General features: G+C 37.8%; 1 protein-coding gene across 4 annotated transcripts in view; it reads right to left on the reverse strand.

The window, feature by feature from the left end:
* Nucleotides 1-3,179: 3,179 nt before the first annotated feature.
* The window catches only part of PPP4R3A (protein phosphatase 4 regulatory subunit 3A), a 50,760-nt gene continuing 36,344 nt past the window's right edge, over nucleotides 3,180-17,595 (reverse strand). For 2 of the 4 annotated variants that reach the window (XR_012416073.1, XR_012416072.1), the window contains exons 10-16: nucleotides 15,984-16,142; nucleotides 11,472-11,627; nucleotides 10,482-10,651; nucleotides 7,855-7,997; nucleotides 7,178-7,368; nucleotides 6,501-6,727; nucleotides 3,180-4,440 (exon numbers count right to left, since the gene is read on the reverse strand). Coding sequence is in view for 2 of the 4 variants with exons in the window: in XM_005562037.4 (XP_005562094.1) it covers nucleotides 4,330-4,440; nucleotides 6,501-6,727; nucleotides 7,178-7,368; nucleotides 7,855-7,997; nucleotides 10,482-10,651; nucleotides 15,984-16,142 (1,001 nt within the window). In the remaining 2 variants the exon portion in view is untranslated. The remainder of the gene's footprint in view (nucleotides 4,441-6,500; nucleotides 6,728-7,177; nucleotides 7,369-7,854; nucleotides 7,998-10,481; nucleotides 10,652-11,471; nucleotides 11,628-15,983; nucleotides 16,143-17,595) is intronic. The other 2 variants (XM_005562037.4, XM_005562036.4) reach the window with 1 other exon arrangement.

Here is a 17,595-nt window from a genome sequence, read left to right on the forward strand (position 1 = left end):
GTGTGCACATTATTCAGTCTTTCCTTCATTCACCCAGATTACCCAAGATCTACCTGTGGATTCAGTGTCATGATAGATGCTAGGGATACAAAGCTGAAAAGGATATAGCTAGCCCCTTCCTTCGAGAAAGGAGTGAGGTGTCAGGGGATCACTTTTGAATGTTGAAAGAATGTAAGTTCATCAGCAGTCAAGGCAGGGAAAAGAGCACTCAAGAAAAGGGGCACAGTACAGGTAAGGGCAGATCCTTTAGGGCACAGCATGACTGTGTCAAGGACCTAACAAGAAATGTGGTCTGGCCAGAGCTTGGGAAGTTGAGTGCACAAAGGTGGAACCCTAATGAATCCCAGCATTGAAGGGGTAGAGAATGGAGACATCAAATTTGAGACTGGCCTGGGCAACATAGTGAGATCCCATCTCTTAAAACCAACTAACCAACCGTGGTGGCACTCACCTGTCATCCCAGCTATTAGAGAGGCTGAGGCAGGAGGATTGCTTGAGGCCAGGAGCTCAAGGCTGTAATTAGTAATGATTGTGCCACTGCACTCCAGCCAGGGCAACAGAGCGAACCCTGTCTCTTAATCACCACCACTCTGGGCAACATAGTGAAACCCAGTCTCTATACACAAATCAGCCAGGCGTGGTGTCACCTAACTAGTTCCAGCTACTCAGGAGGCTGAGACAAGAGGGTTGCTTGAACCCAGGTCAAGGCTGCAGTAAGCTGTGCTCGCCCCACTGCACTCCAGCCTGGGCAATGGAGTGAGGCCCCATCTCAAAAACAAACAAACAAACAAACAACACGTGCAGACACCAAGACAAAGATATCAAAAAAACAGTGGTTGGTAGCTAATGCTGCCTCAGTGTCAAATAATAGAGAATGAAAAAGGATCCAATGAACCTGCAGGTAGGATGTCACTTGTACCAGAGCACTTTCTTTGAAATGGTAGGAGGCAGAGGAAATTAAATAAACAAAAGCCCATCTGGCATCTTGTTGAAGTAACCACTATTTCCTCTGAGTCCATGGAAGCACCTTTTATCCAGGAGACTGAAAAGGGTCAAGGAACATTGTCTCCAACAAGAACTATTTGAAGAATAAGACATCTGACTCCAGCATTAACATACTTAGCTGAAAAGAGGATCTCTACGCTTTTCTTTCAGATTTACCATTCTACAGAGCCAAAATAAGATATTAAAGCTAAAGAAATAAATATAAAACTGAATTAGCATTGGAAATCACAACATACTGATGACTCATTTTCTCATATGCTCTCAAAGCCCCGGTGTAACGGTAGATGATAGTCCATACATAAAAATGTCTATAATCTTCCTTGAAATAACATTGTCAGAAACAGTTAATATAATCTGAACAAAAGAATTCTGAAGGCCTAAATTTTCCTCCAAAAGGAACTCTGACAATGCCGTTTTAGCAATTATTTATGGCTAAATACTACAAATCTGACAACCTGAAAAAATCTCCACTTAAATCTTCCAGTTTAAACCTGTTGCCATTCTAATCTTGCAGCCTTTACAATGACCAATCGTTAAATTAATTAAGAACAAATAGTAGGGAATGTTTTCCCCTGCTCCATGCCTCCCCTGCGTTTCCAAATTCAAAGATTGACTTGCAAATTGGAGTTCTGGGAAAAATTAGATGTAATATCTGAGTATAATTGGACAGAAAAAAAAAAAAGACACATCATTCTATTAAAAAGATGTCAAAGTGTTTCCTGCAATAATTATAAATCTTTTTCAGAAACTGTGGAGTTCACTCTGGGAGGTGAAAATGTTTTCATTTTAAATACTGCAAAATGACCAAAAGTACCAATTGGTGTCATTAAGGTAGAGAAACTACATTCATGTCAGTTACCAAGACAGTATCTATGATTAAGGGTTTAGACTTTTGGTCAGGCACGATGGCTCACACCTGTAATCCGAGCACTTTGGGAGGTCAAGGCAAGGAGGACCACTTGAGACCACGACAACATAGGGAGATCCCGTTTCTACAAAAAAAACCCAACCAATTAGCTGGGCATGGTGGTGTCCCTTTGGTCCCAGCTACTTGGGAGGCTGAGGCAGGAGGATCAGTTGAGCCTGGGACGTCAAAACTGCAGTGAGCCATGGTCATACCACTGCACTCCACACTGAGTGACAGAGTAAAACAAAGTATGGACTTTTAAGTCATATGGAACTGTGTGAAGTGTTGTATTTCTAGCAATTTCTTTCTAACAGTATTCCTTCATAAGATGACAAGCTATTTCTAATCTCATTTCTCCTACTGTGTAGGTTTTAGGAACACTTGTGTCAGGTTTCTATTTCAGTAACCATAATCACTAATAACTAAGGGAACATAAAAGTCCATCAATGAAAAGTCATCTCTTAACTATGGAAAGCCAGCAGTTAATATACTGGACCACAAAATGAAAGCAAGTGATGCTTCTTCCCTCAATCTAAGAACCTGCAGAATACCAAGACAAGTATTTCAAGAATCACCCAGAAAGGTCAGTTTTAGACATATGTTTAAGGCAGAAACATTACTTGACATGGGGCTTTTTAGGTAAAAAAGGAAGACATAATATAATTGGCTTAGATCCTAAGAGTTTTTCTTCTCTTTATTTGCAAGATAAGTTGATTAACTTCAATTATTAATAACCAAAACTTGTGCCTCTGAATTAGATCTATACTCTAGTGAGATATAATCTCATGCACCCAAAGTTTTTGTTGTTAAAAAAAATTAGCCAATAATAAAACTTTTAATGACTGTAGCAAGTTGACACTTTCTGGTTTTCTATCCAACTATTCAATATAGTCTTGTATTTGGTACCACCATTAGAATTTACTGAGGAATAAACAAGACAAGATAGAGAAGCACACAGTGCTTGCTAGATACTCAGTTAAAGTATATGATACTTAAAATAGCATCCTTTCCAGGATATGAAGTTTTACTCACATTTGAAAATATATTCTCAAGTTCTAAACTCTTCACTTTAAAAAGTGAGGGTAAGTAGAGTTATTTTCATTTTCCTTGAAAGAATTTGATCACATCTAAGACAACAAAAAGAACCTATTTAAAGGGTGATGGTCCTCTGGCCAGGTATTTATTTAGAAACCACCACTTACAAGTCAAACTGGTATTCCAAAGGGAGTAGTTAAAAACAAAAACAAGAAACATACAACTAATACAATTTCTCTTACTCTTCACTTTTCTTTTTATTATTCAAAAGTCAAATGTTTTTAAATCATCCATCCTCAATTTTGATTTAATGTACCGTCATTTCCCCAAGAAAAGAAATTTCAGAATCTCTTTGGAATACTAATTTCATGTTGCTAGATTTAACAAAACTGTTGAAGTTTTAAATTCCACTCTATTTCCCTGAATTCTCAAGACAGTTGCTGATGTAAATTTTAATATAAAATATTTAGTCACAAAATAGTATTGCTTTTGTATGCACATAGTTGTAAGATTACTTTGCTTTTTGTCAATAAAAACTATACCATCTTTCATAAAACTCTAAACAAATTAAGAACTGTGATGTAGAACAAAAATTACACATGGTAAAACAGGTACCAGCACAACGTTAGGTTATATTACATCAAAAAAAGTTTTAATGGTCCCAAATATATATACTCAACAACTAAGCATACACTCAGGGGAGGAAAAAAAAAATCAAAAACAAAATAAAACAAAAAATTATGACACAAATGACCACATCTAGAATTCCACTCAATCTTTAATCAAGTAGGGAGAAATCCCCACTTAAAAAAAAAAAAATCTGCAGTTTGAAGGGCAAAGGGAACAGATAAAAAAGAGGAAAACTTTATATTCGCCCCTCCCCCACAGAGGTTTTCCAAACCTGTTGTAGTTTGACTAAAATGTTCAGAATGTATGATTTTAAAGGCAGGTCTCTTTATACAAAGAAACTGCTGGCATTCTTAACTAGTGAAGAATTATGGCAGAAAGGCCCATTCTTCTGAGTCTCAAACATGGTCCAAGAAAGCGTATTCTGATTGTAGCAACTGACCAGTCAATCCAGAGTTCCACTTACAAAACCCCTGCCCTGTTGGCTTTTTGTTTCCATTTCCTTCCCTGAGAAAAGGGCAATGTGTGGTCCAAGCTGGAGAGCTCAAAGGCTTAAGTCTTTCCCCTAAATGTATGATATCCCCTCCTCCTGCTCCATTGAATTGGCACTTGATGAGCAGAAGTCAAGTGTAAGAGGCTGATCTGTGTCAGTCACATTCACAAGAGACCACTGCACGTTGTTGTGGATTTTGTGTGGGGGAGGGGTGGAGAATCAGTTTTTTTCAACAGGTACTGATCCTAGGCCGTTGCCATTATTATGAATCAAATTTTGCTTTCTTTGACAATGGTAACGTATCTTCCTTATCTTCATCCTCATCATCATCTTCATCATCATCAGGATAATCTACCAGACCCACGAGGCCTCCCTGTTCAGCAATAAGGATTAAAGAACAGAAAACAAAACACATATTAAAAACACCGGTGTTTTATGGCTGGAGAAAGAAAATAGATCCTACCAACACAGTACATTTTTTTTCAAAGTCGAAGTCTCACTATGTCGCCCAGGCTGGAGTGCAGTGAAGTGCAGGAACCCACCTCCTGGGTTCAAGCAATTCTCCCTGCCTTAGCCTCCCGAGTAGCTGGGATTACAGGCGCCCACCACCACGCCTGGCTAATTTTTGTATTTTTACTAGAGACAAGGTTTTGTCATGTTGGCCAGCCCGGTCTTGAACTCCTGACCTCAGGTGATCCACCCGCCTTGGCCTCTCAAAGTGCTGGGATTACAGGTATGAGTCACTGCACCCAACTTAAAGCAAAAACATGTAAGCAGTTTATACTAGCAAATTACCCAGGAGTTAGAAAATGAATGAAAAATATTTCAAGACTTAACAGCACATTAAAAATTTTTTGAACATAAAGTCTAAAATAGTATAAAAATGAGACTGAGAGTGGTGATGCATGCCTATGATTCCAGCACTTTGGGAGGCTGAGGCAGAGGGATCACATGAGGACAGGAGTTCGAGACCAGCCTGGCCTGTTAATTAACATGCTGAAACCCTGTCTCTTAATAAAATTACAAAAATTTGCCAGGCGTGGTGGTGCACATCTGTAATCCCAGCTACTCGGGAGGCCGAAGCACAAGAATCACTTTAATCCGGAAGGTGAAGATTGCAGTGAGCCAAGATCACGCCACTGCACTCCAGCCTGGGTGACAGACTGAGACTCTGTCTCAAGAAAAGGAGGAAAAAAAAAAGTACTAAAATGAATGCTGCAGCAGATAAAGAGACCACCAGAAATGAGGGTAGACAGGCTGTTGTATTAGAAGTTAGGAAAGCAATTCTACCTTGACTCTTCCTCATCATTTCATCTGGGTTTCCTTTTGGCCCTGATCCTTCACCAGAAACCACTGCCCCTTGCTTTATTTAGATGCTAAGGAAAAATTCACATTGCTCTGCTCTCAAGCATGTCTCAGATTCACTTCTTAGCCATTAGGACTCTACAGCTCACGCCAGAAAAAAAAAAAGACTGAATGGGCATTACATGTCTGATTTAGATCACTGATTCCCAAATGCCAGTCTTTTAACTGCTAGTCTGCTAGCCCAAAAATCAATATATTATGTCTCAAAAGAAAAGGGTGGTTGGCCTAAGAAGCCCCCAAAACTGGTTTTATTCGGAGATTGCATGTTCTCTACATTTTTCTTATTAAGATTTTGTTCTTTTTTTTTTTGAGACGGAGTCTCTTTCTGTTGCACAGGCTGGAGTGTCATGGCGCCGATCTCAGCTCACTGCAAGCTCCGCCTCCCAGGTTCACGCCATTCTTCTGCCTCAGCCTCCAGAGTAGCTGGGACTACAGATTAGCTGGGACTACAGGAGCCCGCCACCACGCCCAGCTAAATTTTTGTATTTTTAGTAGAGACAGGGTTTCACTGTGTTAGCCAAAATTGTCTTGATCTCCTGACCTTGTGACCCACCCGCCTCAGCCTCCCAAAGTGCTGGGCCCTTGTGAGCCACAGCGCCTGGCCTTGTTCTTTTCTTATATGAAATGTTAGTGACAGTAGATGTTTAAGTTTTCTTAAAAAAATAAACCATAACTGGCAAAGTCAAGTCAGAAGTATCCAGATATTTAGATTATTATTTCCCCACAAAGGCTTTATCTCGGTATTAGGAAAATTTATTCGAGAATAACTGAAAACCTTAAACATTTCTGTGAATGTTCTGACATACAAATTTGAAGTTGCAGTTCTAAAATGCAAAATACCCAAGTGAGAATTCACACTATATTCAGACTTTTGCATTGGTCATAAAAAGACTTTCAGAAATTTCTCAACATTTATATAAGTTCAAGTGGTGGGGGGGACTCATCCTCTAGTTCGCGAATGTTAAATCAGTTCTAGGTGGCAGTAACCAAAGGGAATCTTAGTAAAAATTATTGTTGAGAAAGCTTAAATTGGAAAAAAAGGGGGCAAAATGGGAGTCAAAAATGTACCTTTGTAGTAATAGCTGCCGTCTGAGATGTATTTTTAGGTACGGATCCAGGAGAGCCTGGAGATCCTGGGGATCCAGGTGATCCCGGAGAACCAGGCAGATTTGTTGTAGATGACTGGCTGGTGAGGTTAGTCTTCGTTCCACTGGACAGGGAAAGCTTGAAACTTGGGCTCTGCCGTCCAGAAAGATTTGTTTTCAGAAGCACTTCCTTTTCCTCACTTTCTTTTACTAAAAATGAGAATACTGTCAATAGTTGTCCCCCATACTCATTCTTTTTTAAATTTCCCCAAATGAGGTAACACTAAAATACATTTAACCAGCTTACTCCACTGGGTAGAAACACTGAAGTTCAATTTATAAATGAAGCTTACCAAAACACTAAACAAAATTCCATTCATTGGATCTTACTCCAGAGAAGAAGTGAAACCTTCAGAATCATATTCAGTATCGCTACCCTTCCTGAAATAGTATATTCCTTATTCAACTCAAATTAAGAAAACTTAGTCTCTGCCTGCACAACACTGCTATTCAGTCACATCCCATAAAGCAATGGAGTCTTTAAAACCTATGCCATCACACATTCCAAGCAAATATTAACTAATCATTTTGTCAAGAAATAAGAATAAATCTAGAGTGAGAAAGCCTTAATTTTCTCTTGGCCATTTTTTTCCCACATACATTTCTTCCTTTCCATGAATTTACTTATTGGATCCATAATATCATCATCATTTTTAGTTTTGTCAGATGGAGACACTACAGCTTCCCCATCTTCCATGTCATCTTCATCTGTGTTAAACCACATCTCTTCTTCATCTTCTAGTGTTCTGGCATCTCTTCGATATCTATGATTCCTCAAAATGGAACGCATACTACGAGCAGAGAAGAAAGAGTAAATACAATCATATATGGACTTAATTGTACTGTTACAGATGACTTATTAAATTAACATAGGGAATTAACAAGAAATTTACAAATATTAAAATATCAATGTAAATCCAGGTAGATTAATGTACAAAATTTTAAAGAATAATTTGTAACTTTAGTAACTTGTAAATTTAAAGCAAATAATATAATGCTCTGATTTTATTTTGAACACATGAAGCCTCACTGCCACTGTTTGGTCTTTTTGTTTTTTTTTCATTATCTAGCTTGATACATGCCTAAGGTATTATACTAACAACCAGCTAAATCTTCAGGGAAACATTTATGCTGACCCTTACAGGAAGCTACAATTTCTATTTGCTATCTGCTGATTTGCCAGTTCCTTGTCAAGCCAAATAATATCAAATAAACAATAAAGCCACTACCACACAACTTGATGTTGAACGAATATGTTTAAATGTATGGTCATTTACCTGTCAAGTTTGGGATTATCTTGCCTTTCTCTTTGTTGTTCAAATCTCAGTTTTAATCCTTTAAATGTCTGTACATAATCTACATCTTCCAGTGCTTTCCAGTAATTTTCAATTACATGAGCAGTTAATGATTTTATATCTTCCTACAGAAAAGAATAGCAATGAAAAAATGATAGGAAAATGTCATTTTAGCAAGATGAGGCTTAATTTAATAAATTCATACCCACCAAAAGTAGCTTAATTTCATAAAATTACATAATCTTAGAGATAGCCAAACAATAAAAAATGGGAATAACATATATTGGCTACTAAAATAGTCCCCAATTTATCTATGGGTCTTTTTTTTTCTTTTTAGATGGAGTTTTGCTCTTGTTGCCCAGGCTGGAGTGCGATGGTGTGATCTCGGCTCACTGCAACCTCTGCCTCCTGGATTCAAGCAATTCTCCTGCCTCAGCCTCCCGAGTAGCTGGGATTACAGGCATACACCACTATGCCTGGCTAATTTTGTATTTTTAGTAGAGATGGGGTTTCTCCATGCTGGTCAGGCTGGTCTCAAACTCCTGACCCCAGGTGATCCACCTGCCTCTGCCTCCCAAAGTGCTAGGATTACAGGTGTGAGCCATTGCGCCCAGCTATCTATGGGTCTTTGGGTCTTTATCTATGGTCTATGGGTCTTTACAAAGTAAATGCCCAGGTCTTGCCCTAGGTGATTCTGATTCTGATGTGTGCGCTGGGTATGTGTATTTTATTTTTTTAAGAGATGGGGTCTCGCTCTGGCACCCAGGTTGAGATATAGTGGTATGATCATAGCTCACTGCAGCCTTGAACTCCTGGGCTCAAGCAATCCTCCCGCCTCAGCCTCCCGAGCAGCTAGGACTATAGACATGCACCACCATACAGGGCTAAGTTTTAAAGAAAAAATTTTGTAGAGATGGGGTCTTTATATGTTGCCCGAGTTAGTCTCTAACTCCTGGCCTCAAGCAATCCTCCCACCTTGGCCTACCAAAGTGCTAGGATTACAGGCATAAGCCACTATCCCTGGCCATGGACATTTATGTTTTATTAATCAATTTTTATTTTAGGTTCAGGGGTCCATGTGTGTATTTGTTATATGGGTAAACTGCCTGTCACAGGGGTTTGGTGTATAGGTTATTTCATCACCCAGGTAGTAAGCACAGTACCCAATAGGTAGTTTTTCAATGCTCACCTTCTCCCACTCTCTACCCTCAAGTGGCCCTGGTATCTGCTGTTATTCCCTTCTTTACTTCCATGTGTACTCAAAGTTTAGTTCCCACTTCCAAGTGAGCACACACAGTAGCCATGCATATTTTAAAAGCATGTCACAGGCTGGGTGAAGAGGCTCATGCCTGTAATCCCAGCACTTTGGGAGGCCGAAGTGGGCAGATCACCTGAGGTCAGGAGGTCAAGACCAGCCTGGCCAACATAGTGAAACCCTATCTCTATTAAAAATACAAAAATTAGCCAGGTGTGGTCGTGCATGTCTGTAATCCCAGCTACTCGAGAGGCTGAAGCACAAGAATCGCATGAACCTGGGAGGTGGAAGGTGCAGTGAGTCGAGATCATGGCACTGCACTTCAGCCTGGTAATAGAGACTCTGTCCCCACCCCCCAAAAAGAGCATGTTACAGAAAAGTTCTGGAGACGGATAATGGTGATGGCTGCACAACAATGTGAATGTATACTTTAAAATGGTTAAAATAGCAAGTTTAATGTTATGTATTATTTTATCCCAACTTTTAAAAAAGCATGACATCCAGGTACTATGGTATGCACCTACAGTCTCAATTACTTGTGAGGCTGAGATGCGAGGATCATTTGAGCCCAGTTGGGCAACATAGCAAAACCCTGTCTCTAAAAAAACGAACAAAACAAAAAGCCATGCCAGATAAATTTGCACAGCATCAATGAGAACCACTAGCTTATTACATTACTAGAGAATAAGGAGTATTATGAAATTGGTCTTTAGAAATGTGTAAGCTAAGAAAAACACATTCGAATGCTTATCTGTCAAGTGTAGTTTTGCTTTCTTAAAATGATTACTGTGACCATCTTACAAAGCAGCAGTCCCCTACAAAGCAGCAGTCCCTAACCTTTTTGGTTTCATGAAAGACAATTTTTCCACAAACTGGGGTCAGGGTGGGGGATGCACGGTTTCGGGATGAAATTGTTCCACCTCACAGTTAACCCAAGGGTTCATGCTCCTAGGAGAATCTAATGCTGCTGCTGATCTGACAGGAGGTAGAGCTCAGGCAGTAACGCCTGCTTGCCTGCAGCTTACTTCCTGCTGTGCAGCCTGGTTCCTAACAGGTTATGGACTGGTCCTCGGCCAAGGGGTTGAGGACCCCTGCTATAAAAGATTTGTAGCTGCTGAGAGGTAAGACGTAGCTTGAATCAAATCTCTCATAGGCTGGTGCTACTTTTTTTTTTTTTTTAAACTCTCCAAATATTATATAAGGAAGCTTATATATTATATGAGGAAATATTATTATAAGGAAGCAAATATTATATAAGGAAATATTATATAAATAAGCCAAAATACTAGGTAATGCATATTCAATTTTCTCAAACAATTAAAACAAAAATTCTAATTAAAAATACAGAACCTACCACTCTAATAAATTCAAACATCTCTATTATGGCAGAGTTCATCAGATTGTAGCGGGATCCATTGTTGAGAAATGCTTTGACTACTGGTTCAAACAAAAAACTTTTCATTATATAGCGGTTGTAAAACTCATCTTTTAATCCAATAATCTTTCTCTTAAAACGAAGGGCACCTGAAACACAGAGGCATTGTTGTTTAAATCACATACCACGCTTCCATACTTTAGACTTACCAAACAAAATAAACCATCACACCAAGAAAAACTATTTAACATATATCAATAATTATTTGTGATGTTTGCACTTCCGGAACTGTGAACCTGAAGATAAGGATTATGAAAGTGTTATCAGAAAAATGTCTTCTAAAAGTAGTATATGTCATCATAGAACACAAGTCTTAGAAAGCCAGAAAAATTCTGAAAATAAACCAGTTACTAATGACCAAAATGTAATTTACATCTAAAATAAGAGCTAAGACAAACGAATGAACCTATCACACTACTTAAGATGAAAAAATTCAACATTACCTTTTATATCCACCTTAATAGAAAAAAACCAGTGTTTTATTAGGGCAATCCACTAATAATTTGATCTTCAATATTTTTGGACACTCTTGGAAATTTTATTTATTTGTAGATGTGGCTGTCGAAAGGCCATAAACCCACAAAAATCTGCATGACCCAAAATTTGCCTTGCCATAGTTTAGAAATAAATTTAGAGGATATTATTTAAAATGTGGTCCTCTATGCTTATTGTAGCGAGTATGCTTTTTAATTTTTTTCTAGTTTTCATTTTCATAATTAATTAGGGTTTAACTTACAGATTAAAAGGTATATTTACATCTTGAGGTATGGGGAGTTACTTAAGTCACCATTCGTCAAGACACAAATATACTCAGACAGCTAGACTTCAACAAAGCCCTCTTTACCTAAATGGAATTATCAGTAAGTTAATGCCCCAGTTATTGTAAACAGTGCAAAAAAGCATACTCACTTCATGCAGTCACATCGTCTTCGGTTGGCAAGATTAAATATTGTGTTTGTATTTTGGTTTCTTTGGAGATCATGGAAGTGGCTCGTTAAATTGCCAATTTGCTATTAATCAAGTCCTTCATGAGCAGGTAGCCAGGCAACCATGCTGACACGGTTTCTGGGTGGGAAGGCAGAGGAGTAAAGCAGCTCAATTTTTCTTTAGTTGGCAGAAAAGAGGTCCACAAGTGAATGCCCAATTAGGTACAGTTATTAACTGCCTTAACAATGCAACTTATTTAAGAGTGTATCTTTCTTAAGAAACACTCTGGGCAGGGAGTTTCTAGTTTATAGAATAATTGCATTTTGTTTTTTAAACTACTGAATATTTTTGAAAACATAATCATGGTGAACTAAGACATTTTAAACACTAAGAGGCATCTTTCTGTGTGATAAGTCAAAGCCTAACAAGGGTTTATTTTCCCAAAACAGTATTTTCAGTTTGCATTTTTAAGCTTATTTGACAAAGGAACTTACTGAGGCATTTCTGTTTGTTAAGAATAAAAATCAGTACTTTAGAGCTCATGCTAACAGACCACATTTTAAACTTGTAGTAATTAAGGCAGGAGTATTACTATTTTAAGAATTTGTACTCCAACTTTGCGGGCTTTGTGGAGACTTGTGTCCTACCATAACACACACACAAACACACACACTGACCCCTCTTGTCTGATTGTAATTCCTAGGTGAGTGAAAAACTCCTTTCCTGAAATTCACTAAGACAAGGGAATGCAGATGGGCACCACCGCACTTCTTTAAGAGCACTTCTATCCAGAAACTGCTGGTGTAGATAGAATGAGGTTCTAGTGGTCTTTTTGTTTTGGTCCTTATTTCCATTTGCGCTTACATTTTTGTATTATTACCACTCAAATCCATGCCTTAAAAGAAACCTGCATCAAAAATATCCAACCACTATTCTTTGCTGTTGAGTAAAAAGCTGCTTTCAAAATTTTACCAGTAAGATCTAGGAAGTCAGGTCACTCAAAGTAGAGTGGAGAAAGCTTTTAGGACAGGCCAAGTTGGCATTGCCACTGGATTTTCAATGTAAAGCACATTCTGCTTCCACTCACATCTCTAACCTTCATTAACATTTCCAGGAACCTCATGTACTTAGTTTCAACCATCTCAAAAAAACATTATTTATCTGTACTTTATAAAACGTGAGATTCCATGTAATAAATTTGTGACTTTTTACTTTGTAACTAATGATAGTTGAATAAATGCCTCTACAATAAAGCTTTATTTCATTCCTTTTTTAAGATTTCCATGTTTTTAATAAGAACAACAAAACACCCTCAAACAACATAAAAGTATGAGCTAAAGGGCTATAATTTAAGATCCAAGGAACTTAATAAGGCCAAGGAAATTGACAGATCTGATACCTAGCCTATAAAGACTGAGTTTAGAAAGGATTGCTAGATACACCCACATACTTAACTAGCTGTCTTTAAATATGACAAAGTATACTAATTAAGCAGCAGCAAATATAAAAAAAATTAAAAGCTCCCGAAATTCCCAAACTGTTACATTTAACTGCTCATTACTGTCTACATTTATGTATGTGCATCTAAACTTAAATATCAATAAACTCTCTCTTAAAAAATACTACACCTAATACTTCAAAGTATACTTTTTTCAGAAGAACCACAAATATCTTAAATTTTCTCAAATTTATTTTAGTTCTTAGATAGCTTTGGTAAAAACTCCTATTGCATACTGTAAAGCCAGTTCTAAAAAGCTTGTTCCTAATGACAGGCATCTCTGTTAGGAAGATACTTATATATCAACCCTGGGAAGAGAGGTACACCAAGAAGTCATTTCAAAGAGTTAGGTTTAATGATAACCTGACTCAGTTTGGAAAATATCAACAATGAAACATAACTAAGATTTTGCTAACATAGTTTCGAACAATAAACTTTCATTTACTTAAAAGATTCTCTCCACAGTTCTCATTAGATTATGAGAAATTTTCTTTGTAATACTGCAAGCAAAATAATGAAATGAGGAACTGAACTAAAGAAAAGTTCTTTCCTTTCAGCTGCATTGTCCTGACTGTCTTTAAAAATGACCAAGTAGGCTAGGCGCGGTGGCTCACGCCTGAATCCCAGCACTTTGGGAGGCTGAGGCAGGTGGATCACGAGGTCAGGAGTTCAAGACCAGCCTGACCAACATGGTGAAACCCCATCTCTACTAAAAATACAAAAATTAGCTGGGCGTAGTGGTGTGCTTCTGTAATCGCAGCTACTCAGGAGGCTGAGGCAGGAGAATCGCTTGAACCCGGGGGACGGAGGTTGCAGTGAGCCGAGATAGTGCCACTGCACTCTAGCCAAGGTGACAGAGTGAGACTCTGTCTCAAAAATAAAAAAAAAAGACCAAATATACTTTGTCCACATTTTTTTTAATCCAACTAACATCTTAACTGTGTAGTCAACCAAGAACGCAATACTCTCCCATGACCAAAACACAACTCAAGTTACCACTTGTGTGAAATTTTTCATCTGCCTCATTAAACTGTAACGAATTATTTCCACTATGCATCCAAACACCCTCAATATAGTGCTTATTACGATTGCATTTTGATTTTCACATGACTCTCTTCTCCCAATGAACTGATTCCGTTGATGGCCAAGTCCAGGTCATAACCATCTTCATTTTCCTAGTACACCAGATGTAAGACAGTAATCAAATCTAAGATGTCACTGATTGAGCTACCAATTATAATGACATGCCATGAATCCATTTATGCTAGAGGTTGCAAATTTTTTTTTGTAAAAAAAAAAAAATCAGACCTGGGTGATGACCTTGAGCAGGATATAAATAACTCCCACAAGCTTAGCATTCCAATAATGGAACACTAGGCATAAATAGGTTAATTGTAAGACTCATCTTGATTTCAGAAATAATGTGTAAAAATGCACATTTTTTGAATCAATGAAATATAGTAGTGTTTAATATGTTCGGTAAAATGAAACTAAATTTATTAATTTATTCAGTTTTTCTATTCTGTTCTCAAATTCCCTTTTCCACACTTGAACAAAACTCTACTGTCAACATAAAACAACAAGTCAAAGAGCTATAAGCTCCCCCTCTAACCTTGGCCTTGGTGTTCTCACTTTTTCTATGATAGGTATATGAGAAAAATGAATATAATATTGCCCTGATAGGAAGTTTAATGCATTTTAAAAGAAATCAACGTTGCTTTTATAAAATTTATTATTTTTCTTGGGTGGGGAGACAGTCCCTCTCTGTTGCCCAGACTGGAGTGCAATGGCGCAATCTCAGCTCACCGCGACATCCGCCTCCCAGGTTCAAGCGATCCTCCTGCCTCAGCCTCCCGAGTAGTTGGGACTACAGGCGTGCACCACCACACCCAGCTTTGTATTTTTAGTAGAGACGGGGTTTCACCATGTTACCCAGGCGGGCCTCGAACTCCTGACCTCAGGTGATCTGCCAGCCTCATCCTCCCAAAGTGCTGAGATTACAGACATGAGCCACTGCATCTGGCCATTTATTTATATATTTTAAATAAATTTTAATTTATAATTATTTTTATAATATGTAATTATATGATTTAAGGATTTTTTAAAAAATCAATTAAGCAAAACAATTAGAAATGAAGATTAGCAAAAACGGATATATATTCAGGCCTCTAATTAGTCCATGACTATGACTGCTTAAAACAACAACAACAAAAAACACTGAAACTTACCTTTAAAAACCAAAAGGCAAAAATTAAATTACCAGCAGAAATCTCTTACAGAACCTCTAGGGTGCCCCTAAATTTGGTCTAACAACTTACCAATAAGGACCACTTACATACGGAAACTCATTACCTGAGATGTCTGGCTGTTGCTTGATAAAGAACATTCTGAATTAACCTATTTTCAATTCAGAAACATAGTTTTCTCTAACAAACTAGGGTCTTAAGAACATTGTGAAAGTCAATTTTTGAAAAATTTATGTCTAACAACAATCTTATTATGAGACTATACTGCTCTAAAAGAGTCTACAAACGTTTTCACAAATGTCCACCTAGTACATATTTTAGGCTTTGTGGGCCACATATGGTCTCTGTAGCATATTCATTTCCCTCTTCTCAGGTCACCTTTTAAAAACATAAACACGTTTCAGCTTGTAGGCTGTACAATCATAGGCCACGGGCTGGATCTGGCCTCAGCTGTAGTCTGCCACCCCTGCTATAAAATATCCAAGGTAAAATGATCAATGGTGCTGTTTTAGTAATGGAATATAACACTATAGATACATTCTACTCCCTTACTGTATATTGAGTAAGAAGAGAGTCAAGAAAAACACCTGCTCAGTGTGGCAAACCAGCATAATCAGTGGCAGAGCTAGTATTACGTTACGACCCAGATCTCCTGACTTGTAATCAGTGGTCTTTTCATTTGGGCAATAAGATGTAAAAATATCAACAACATGACAATATACAAAGATGATAAATAATTCTAACACTTACATAATGCCAAGAAAGCATGCTTCGAGGCCATAAGAACTAGCACTCTCCGGAGGATATCCTTATTAATAATGTAGTTCTTTATGTGGTAGGTATGGTGCTCCACACAAAATGTTAACAATTCCAATACAAGTGCCAATAGTTGGGCAGTCTGAAAATCATCTAAAAGAAACCAAACACAACTAATTATATTTAATGACTAACATTTTTCCTTCTAAAATATAAGAACTCAAATTCTAATCAAGTAAAATCCCTTCTATTAACCGAAATATATTAATTTTAGGGAGGAGGAAATCAGCATTTACCGAACGCCTACCATGTGCCAGGAATGATGCTTTACTTTTTAAATTTAATTTTAACAACCCTACAGGGAATTGGTTTCACATTATGAGCCTATTAAACTAACTAGACCCAAGTTGGAAAAGTTAGTAAGGCAGAGTTAGGAAACAAATCTAGAGTATCTGCCTTATTTCAAAATTCAAGGAGCCTCTACCAAGTATCTTAGCATGTTCTCCAACAGATACACTATATGAGGTTCTGCCAGACACCGTGTCATCTTTGGTGCAATTACTCTGTCTCCGTGTTCCCTTGATTCCACAGTGCGTTTTGTGCCTCCTTTACTACTTGTAATGAGTCTACACTGAATTATAATAATTGAATTATCTTTACTCCTCACCAGGCAGCAAACCTCTGAAAGGCTTTTTGTTCATTCCCCCACATTTGGATTATAACACAGTCACTGCTTCCACAAAATCACAATGAGTTCTCATCTTAATAAAGGTTGGAGGAATAGAACATGTGGTTTGGAAAGAAGCCTCAAGCTTTACCCTAATATGAATAAAGCAGGTAAGAAAAATGGTCATTCACATTTCATGGACTTGATTCTGGAGTTATACAAAAAGTAAATTTAACATGTATTTTATGTGAGTGCTATAAGTTAATTATGTTATATTAAGAATTCAAGGCTGGGCGTGGTGGCTCACACCCATAATCCCAGCACTTTGGGAGGCCAAGGCGGGCAGATCACTTGAGGCCAGGAGTTTGAGACCAGCTTGGTCAACATGGTGATAACCCCGCCTCTACTAAAAATACAAAAAATTAGCCAGGCATGGTGGCGGGCACCTGTAATCCCAACTACTCAGAAGGCTGGGGCAGGAGAATTGCTTGAACCTGGGAGGCAGAGGCTGCAGTGAACCAGTGAGCCGAGATCACGCCAACGCACTCCAGCCTGGGCAGCAAGATTCGGCTCCAAAAAAAAAAAAAAAAAAAAAAAAAAAAAATTTCAAACAACAAAATAATATATTTACTCCTAAAGCTTAACTAAGCAATTTCCGAATGAAGACCTAAAACTACCTCCTAAATTAAACACACACACACATATGCGTTAAAGCTCTAATGAATAAAATGCAAAAATAACAAACCTTAACATATCTTCAATATAAATAAAAGTAGCTTAATACTGTGCAAAAATTCTAGCTCTGTCTATACATCTGGAATATAATTTAAAATGAATTTTTTCATAGCTACTGCCTTCTATTTCACCAGTGTAGATGCAAACTGAATACAAATATTGTTCAACAAAAAATTATCTTATTTCTTTTACATGTTTCTGTTA

This window comes from Macaca fascicularis, chromosome 7 (genome assembly GCF_037993035.2).
Source record: "Macaca fascicularis isolate 582-1 chromosome 7, T2T-MFA8v1.1".
Lineage (NCBI taxonomy): Eukaryota > Metazoa > Chordata > Mammalia > Primates > Cercopithecidae > Macaca > Macaca fascicularis.